This window comes from Clytia hemisphaerica, unplaced genomic scaffold (assembly GCF_902728285.1).
Source record: "Clytia hemisphaerica strain Z4C2 unplaced genomic scaffold, Clytia hemisphaerica genome assembly, whole genome shotgun sequence".
NCBI classification, from domain to species: Eukaryota; Metazoa; Cnidaria; class Hydrozoa; order Leptothecata; family Clytiidae; genus Clytia; species Clytia hemisphaerica.
This window is the reverse complement of record NW_027103826.1, coordinates 582,243-590,364: the sequence shown is the minus strand read 5'-3', so window position 1 is coordinate 590,364 and position 8,122 is coordinate 582,243. Positions and strand designations below refer to the sequence as shown.

At 36.0% G+C, this 8,122-nt stretch overlaps 3 protein-coding genes and 1 pseudogene across 3 annotated transcripts in view; 1 reads left to right on the top strand and 3 right to left on the bottom strand.

The window, feature by feature from the left end:
* Positions 1 to 894, bottom strand: part of LOC136806774 (transcriptional regulator ATRX homolog) — a 6,007-nt gene extending 5,113 nt beyond the window's left edge. The window contains exon 1 of the mRNA XM_067063356.1: positions 881 to 894. Coding sequence (XP_066919457.1) covers positions 881 to 894 — 14 coding nt within the window. The remainder of the gene's footprint in view (positions 1 to 880) is intronic.
* A 9-nt stretch (positions 895 to 903) lies between these two features.
* LOC136806773 (beta-4C adrenergic receptor-like) lies at positions 904 to 3,694 on the top strand (annotated as a pseudogene).
* Positions 3,695 to 4,445: 751 nt separating this feature from the next.
* On the bottom strand, positions 4,446 to 5,858 carry LOC136806771 (uncharacterized). The gene has a single exon (XM_067063355.1). The coding sequence runs from the start codon at positions 5,856 to 5,858 to the stop codon at positions 4,446 to 4,448; it is 1,413 nt and encodes a 470-aa protein (XP_066919456.1).
* Positions 5,859 to 6,588: 730 nt separating this feature from the next.
* On the bottom strand, positions 6,589 to 7,449 carry LOC136806770 (craniofacial development protein 2-like). The gene has a single exon (XM_067063354.1). The coding sequence runs from the start codon at positions 7,447 to 7,449 to the stop codon at positions 6,589 to 6,591; it is 861 nt and encodes a 286-aa protein (XP_066919455.1).
* Positions 7,450 to 8,122: the final 673 nt, after the last annotated feature.

The following is an 8,122-nucleotide window of genomic DNA, read 5'->3' as shown; positions in this document are numbered from 1 at the left end:
AAGTAACTTATGTTGTACTGACCTGCTGACGGTATAATAATTATAATTACTGTATACTTTTTGCTTTCCCTTTGTGTCCTTGGGTTAGATACCCGGGTTTCTTTTTAACCGTATAGCGGTATTATCATAGTTCCGTAGTTTTGATCATTAAATCAACTAAAACCATTGATTGAACGATTAAAACGAAATACATGATAATCATTGATTTAACGTTCGCTACTATGTTGGAATATTTTAAAGGTAATTTCGAGCCGTTTTGAGCTATTTTACAGTAGGTAGTAAGTAGTAGGTAGTAAGTATTAAGTAGTAGGTAGTAGGCGTTTTGTACTTGCCGTTAATATTTTATTTAGAGTTTATCGTTTACGCATGATTTTTCAATTCTTCAATTTAATTTTTGATGGTCGTTCTTAAAAGAATTCTTGTTTTCGCACTACGTACCGATAAAGTGAAAAGCTTAATCAATTTGGTATTGAAAATTACTGAAAACACCTGTCCAGTCGTCCGCGTTTCGTGAGAGTGATTGGCCGAAGGAATGCTTGCGTTGTGAGCAATCTGGTTTTCTTTCTGGATTTATTTTGATTCAATTTTCTATGATATTCGGGAAAACAATTTTCTTGTAACATCTTTAACACAAGATTTTTTACTGGAGGCTGGAATAGTACCGTGGGATTTTCAATGTCCAGACTGGTAAATTGTATAGGGGTCGTCCATATAGTACGTACGCAACAATTTTCCTAATATTTGATACCCCTCCCCCTTGTACGCATAGAACAATAGAAAACACGTCATTTAAAAACAATAGACGCACGCTTTTGCTAGACCCCCTCTCCCCCCTTCACTGCGCAGTGAAGGGGGGAGAGGGGGTCTAGCAAAAGCGTACACAGCTGCGTACATACTATATGGATGGCACCATACAGTGTTTTCAATGTTTACATAAAAACAGGTTAGGTCGTATCCTGTCCAACCGTACTGTATGGCAGTGTGCAGAGTGTTGTGAGAATAGATTTTGTAGCTACCCTGTGACCTTAGATTTGTCAATTTTAAGACATAACATTTACTTAGGTATTTTTTTAGAACTTTTTACTTTATATTTAGATCTTATGATGTGTACATACTCAGAAACATTTTCAATTTTGGCATCTCACAAGAAAGGTGCCTCAAATTGTGTTATTATCTTTTTTGCCCTCCTGGCTCTTTGACTACTTTTTTTAATCTTGCTTGATCATGCCCTGGCCTCTGAGCCATAAATGCCAGAGTACATATACTTACCTTCATGGTAAATCATAAAGATTTACAAATGCTCAGAGTAGGTTCGACCCTAGTCATGAAAAAGCAAGCATATCAAAAATAAATAGTTCTCAATCTCTTGAAGCCTTTCTTTTGGTTTATGCATTTTTAAAACGGTCATGTATTCATAAAAAACTAGGGGAGATTTCATAACAAATCCTTGAATTCACTATTTTATTCTAAACAATATTTACTTTATCCTTTCAATGCCTCAACGTTACAATTTCTGGGTCCCTTGATAGAATTTTGTAGAGGTGAATCTTGGCAAATTGCGCATTTCGGTTAACTAATCGGTTTTTAAAACAACAAAATTTATCGGGAAAATCGGAAGTTTCGGAAAAACGGGCAAATTTCTATGGAAAAAAAAACAATGCGCCATCTCAGTATTTAAGACGCGCAATGTCTACCATTTTAGAATTAATAATAAATACTCACAATGCTCCACGGGCGGTTTCGCCTTTAATTAAACATTTTATGTCCAATTCTGGCCCGCCGTGAAGGTGTAAACACCTTATATATATGTTTATTTCGAAAAACATTTCCTTTAAATTCAATTCAACGCTAAAATGTTGTCCTATAATCGATTTCTAAAGTGCCCCCCAAGGACTATTATTTGGACTTTAAATATTTTAATATGACAAAAAAAGGTCCATTTTTGGTAGTTTACTCAACAATGACAAGGAATTTGGAAATCTGAACTCGTCTAAATGAAAATGTGAATGAAATTACATAAGAAAAGCTTTACTTCAATACATAAAACGCCCTTGATGGGTTTGGCTGTAAGAAAAACAGTTTTTTTGTATATTATTAATTCGCCTTAAAGGTGACATTTCGTATCGAAAATATCTACCTTAAGGTGACACTTTCCTTAGGGCGACATTCATGTGTCACCTTAACGTTTTTGCCTTATATTTTGACCGAACTGTCGCCTTAAAGAGTACTCACAGTATATCAAGAGAAAGATATGGCTTTAAAGAGCATCTAAGCCGAATCTTGAGTTTGCTATGCACTTATGGGACCTAAAAAGTTGCTCCTTTTTTTTCGTGTTCATATCCTTGATACCAAAAATAACGGCTGTAAGGCGACGTGATTTTTAGGCTTCAATCCTGACGGAATGGCGACTTTTATTTTAACCATATTAGGGATGAAAGTAAACTCGATCCCAGTGTTCCTTTTCCATAAACCTGTGAGGAAGCTTTGGAGCTAAGTTTGTTTTATGCAAATATGAGCTTTTTTTTGGACCGTGCTTTTACTGTTTCTTCTCGCCGCGGTAGATAAATGTTTTTTACCGCGAAAACTGGGAGTAAACCAAGCATTATGCTTCATTAGCATCACCGTCATCATTGTGAACCTGATGGTAATTTTGGCGTATTTCAAGGGTTCAAGAAGGCTGAGAACAAAGACCAATTTATTCATTATCAACTTAGCGATTGCTGATTTATTGGTTGGAGCACTTTCGATTCCAGTCTGGGTTATGTCTCTCCTCAGTATGTCCTTCAATTATTAAAAAATATGTATAAATTATATTTGAAAGTTTTTCCTAAAGATTGATGAGCTGGATTCAACATTTCTTCAACATAAAATACTGATGGGAAAAGCTGGATAAAGCTGGTCTTGAAATATATTCCGTTCTAGGGTTCAATGTGCATTTCACTTATTTTTGAACTTTATTTTTCTCACTGCTCAAAATAAAAAACATTTTGTGAACTAGCAAAGTTGTTCTTTGGTTATAGATTTCATAACACATGGACATGTCATTTATGAATATCTCGTTGGTTTGGATGTCCTCTTTGGTACAACCTCAATTTTATCACTAACAGCAATCAGTATTGAAAGAATGTTGGCTGTCAAGTTTGCCTTGATGCATCGCAATCTAAACAACTTACCCTTTTACGTTATCATTTCCATTGTTTGGGGTATTGGTATAGTAACCGCTGGTTTGAGACTCTTTGGGAGGATATAAAAAAATTTATACTCTCTTGTTTTTTTGGTCGCATTCATATTTCCAGCAATAGTAATTGTCTTCAGTTACTCTATTATCGTTTACACATCTGTACAATTCAGGAGGTTTTCAAGCAATAGTATGAATAGAGATATTCAAATTGCCAAAAATTTTTTGATAATAATTGGACTTTTTTTGATATTTTGGTTACCATTTTTCGCATTGAATATGTGTTATTATTTTGGAACACCATATCTGATTACAAAAATCGAATCATCAACTGGACTTGTATCCATTGCCAAAATCATGCATTATATCAATTCGATGATGAACTTTTTTCTATATGCTTTACGTGTGCCTGATTTTCATGGTTCAATCAAAACATTACTGTTTAATTGTTGTGGCAAAAAAAGAATTCAACATCAAACACTGACTCACTCTCATATGTTACTCCCCAGTCTTTAAAAACCCATGGAAAACAAAACACCCTCAAGTAAGGATTAGTTTCATGCTGTTTCTCTCAAGATTTATTCTGGATAATATTAACCATAGAAACTCTTTGTTTAAATTGTCAATGGCAAAAAATCTGCTAACCAAAATAATGAGATTTTTTGTATGCATTTTGTTCTCTGGCATTTCCGAAATCTCAATGATTTTGAATCACCCCTAGGTTATCTTTCCTCCCATCTCGAGAAGCGCACCCACGTAAGCACCCTGTTAAAAAAAGCTTTGTTGTTATGCTATTAAAAATGTCAGCAGAATAAAAAAAAACAAGCTGGAAAGGAAAACAAATTTGAGAAACTATAGGCTTGAAAGTTCCAACATCACAATCTGTGTCCCAAATGTACAACTAATTAGAAAATAGCCACTATCAAAGCAACTAACCCCATAGATTTTTTGAATTTTAGGCCCCAACCTCTGACTTGGCCTAGGTGCCTTTTAAAATCTGGGGGAGGGGGGCTGAAACCATGTTAAGTTTTACTACTTTCTATTCTGTTTATTAACTCCTGTTTTTCTATAAAAAGGTCAAACAAACAATATATATATATAAATATAAAATTTTACTATTCCCTATTGCTAGGTTGAATAGGGTGTGGGCCTGTACCAACGTCGTTTGACGTCGGTTCCAAACCCACACCGAATTCTTCAAATAATAAATTGAACCTGGATAGGCCAGCTTCACTACTACAAAAAGAAAAACTATTATATCATCGTATCATTTCTTTCTTTGCAATGCAAGGTTGCAAAAACCATCAACACTCACATTTTCATTAACCATAACGCATTCCAAAAGCGACTTGACTGGTCGACCTTTTCGAGTATATTTATCATCATTGAATGTAAGACGTTTAACATTTCTATCAATACACATACGAATAACATGAGCAATATATTTCGATTGTTGACTTTTGATAAACAAACTCACATCTTTCGTACCACAAATTTCCAACAAACGAGCATTACTAATAACCATGCGAAAATCATTTTCCTTTTCATTGACATGTTTCATACCATTCCTTACCATTCGTCTGAGGAATGTACGGTAAGCGGTATCGATTCGATCAAATTGCTTCTGGTTGATGTTCCAGTTCTGGCACGAGTAGGTTAATCTGCTACGTATAAAGCTATTCAGAAACTTTACGCGAGTTTTTAGATTGATGTGAAAATTTTGGAGTAGATTTGACATTTGAGAGAACTTGACACTTGCCATTTGGATTCTGTGATTGATTTCCGCGTCTCCAGTGTTGGGGTCAAGGTAATCGATATAGCAGCCGAGATATTTGAATTTCGGAACATTGTTAAGAGGTGTATCGTTTATAGACACGATTGACTTTGGATATTCATCAACTCCTAAGATGTCGTGATTTAAAATCATTGTTTCAGTTTTACTTTTGTTGATAGTGAGGCCAAAATTTTGGAACACCTCATCTAACAGGTTGGCGGTATCTTGAAGACTGACCAGGTTGACGAGAAATAAAACTAGATCGTCTGCATACCCACACCAGGCAAAATCAGAGGAGCCATTCAAATCAGTGTGATGTCTCCTTAATATGTATTTTTCTTCCCTTGTAAAACTAAACGGGTTAATTTGATACTTATGATCAAAGAAGTTGATTCCCTCAGATTTTTCAATAAAAACACGCATAACAAAGTCTATAAACAAATTAAACAAGAAAGAACTTTCGGGACCGCCCTGTAGAACTCCAGACGTTGTTTGGAAGGTTTCGCCTTCGAATGTTAAACTTGTGTTCTCGTATAATTTCTCGAGGATATTTAGAAGTTGAGGTGGGTTGTTTTCCGTAAAACGTAGTTTAATTGAATCAAAGAGCCACTTTCTGGGAATGTGGTCAAAGGCGGCGGTTAGATCAATGAAAAGAAGGTAGAGAGGCTGCTTCTTACGATGAGCAATCTGCTGGACTCTCTTAATCGAATAAATGCCATCAGTGGTGCCTCGATCCTTTCGAAAACCGTTTTGCTCTTCAGATAGCTGAACTTCATACCATGGGCGCAAACGGTCTAGAATAATGTTGACAACAATTTTGCACACAGTGGAACCGATATTTGGCAGGGTCGTTTTTCGATCCTTTACCTTTCCACAAGGTGCGGAGCTTTGAGTTTCCCCATGCATGGGGAATGTCCATATTTTCCCATAGGTTAGACGCTAAGCGATGAATTAATTCTAACATAACTGGACTGTTCAATGATTTAAGGAATTCAGCCTCTACATCGTTCGAAGCTTTGTTTGATTTCAATTTATTTATGTACAGTTCAATTTTATTTAGGGTTGGGGGTTCATCATTAATCATAACAGTACGTGATATCTGTTGAAGTTGTTCTACAAACACTGGTATGTTGGTGGTGAACTCCTCAGGGGTTCTCGAGATGGATGGGTCTGGAGGATTAAAGTGCGTTTTGAAGTGGTTTTTCAATTTTTCTTTAGGGCACGAATTGGGAATCGATTTAAGCGTTGTATCCTGTTGCTTGGCACGTTGAAATAATTTTTGAAGTTCTCTCTCTACGCAATTGATTCTATTCTTTCAGCTTCTGCTCTAAAGTGTTCATTTTTTAGGTTATCTGCTCCAATCGTATTTTCTTACGGACTTTATTAATTCTTTGGGATCGGCGTTTCTCGTAAACAGTGTGGATTTTTGTTCATATAGTCCAGAGAGTTTTTGGTCATTGTGCCAGAGTTTGGATTGTAAATTGTTGAGGATCTTGGGTATTGTTTGTTCAGCAGCAGATGCAATGGATTCGACTAGATGATTATTAATAAATTCATTATTTTCGTTAATTGTAGGTTTCGAATTCATGTTTGCGGTAGTAGTTTCAATAAAGTTATCTTTTACGTTTCCATTTTTTTAAAAAGAGTTCATGTCGAATTTAGTGCAACCAGACTTTCGTTTCCTGATCCTATATCTGGCCTGTTTGGTACATGGTGTGTCAAGGGTTGCGATTACAAGACGATGATCGCTATCAAAATCAAAACTTCGGTAAACCCGGCAGTTTTTCGCGTACTGACGTAACCAGCTATCGATAAGAACGAAATCGTACACTTTTTGAGTGACACCATCAGGTGAGTACCATGTGACACGACGACAGCGTTTGTAATTATACCATGTATTTAAGACAGATAGATGGCACGTGTTGAAAAATTCGTGGAAACGTTCACCATTATTATTTACTACCAGATCGGGGATGACTGAATTTTCTCGGAGTGAAGAGTTGTACCAAAACGCAGACGAGGTGGCGTTGAAGTCCCCAAGGCAGATAACTTTTTGATTCTCTTGGGTGGCTCTAACATGTTTTTGTAAGAGGTTGTAAAAGCTTGTTTTAGCTGATTCACTGTCCTCTTCTGTGGGAGCATAACATCCTATAACTTTCAAATAACAACCATATACATTTACATCAAGAATGATTAATCTTGCGTTAATGGGGGTAACTTCGATAATTTCTATATTGGGGTCAACTTTGATTGCGATGCTTACACCGTGAGTTCGTTTGTGCAAATGACCGCTCCAATGAATTTCGTAATCGTTAGTTATATTTTCGATTGTACTTGAAATAATACCCGAGCCTTTTCCAAGTCTCCTTGTTTCTTGCAGTGCACATATGCTGAGTCCTGCATTGTGGATTTCCTCAATACATTTTTCAAGTTTTTGGTCATCCGAAGCAGTTCGAACATTGATTGTTCCAATTTTCCAGTGGTGAAACTGATTCATTTGGGGTTCAAATCTTTTTATTTGGTACGAATTGTTCGACCGTAGGTTTAAGGGCGTGTCCGGTCAGCACCTCGTCCCGAGCCAGTTAAAGCATCACATCACAATGGAACCAGTTGTTTGTTGTTTCTTTATTTTGTTTTTTCTTTTTCCTGAAAAAACAATGGTGGCCGTGTCCGCAAGGACATACAGAGACCACCTTATTCACTAATTCTTAATGGAGTGAATTTTTTTATCTGTTTCATTTTTTATAGTTTCATCTTTTAGTACAAAGTTTAAGGGTTCTATTCCATATTTAAATTATAGAACAATATTTTTCATATACTGTTGGTTGCAAACTTGACATTGAAGCAAAATTGGAGAAAAAGAAATGTTTTACTCTTTCTTTGGTTTTCACAGGAACAAGAAAGAATACACAGTTGCGTTTTCTGCTCAATCGAAAGGAAGATGAATGTTTTGAGAAACTCTTTATCAATGATTATGTTGGTAAGTTTGCTTTAAGTCATTGCTCTCAGGTGCCTGAGATTTTGCACACTTTTTATTTGGGTGAATACCTGGGGTTGTTTTTTCATTTTTTCAAAATTTTCATTTTGGGGACTTGGGGATGAGTTTTAGCACTAAAACCTAGCTGAAAACTTTGGGGGCAGCCTGTAGACTTAAATAAAAATAGTCCGAT

Excerpts from the sequence above, each read along its gene's own strand:
- LOC136806771 (XM_067063355.1), bottom strand. The coding sequence starts at position 5,858 with ATGCATGGGGAAACTCAAAGCTCCGCACCTTGTGGAAAGGTAAAGGAT.
- LOC136806770 (XM_067063354.1), bottom strand. The coding sequence starts at position 7,449 with ATGAATCAGTTTCACCACTGGAAAATTGGAACAATCAATGTTCGAACT.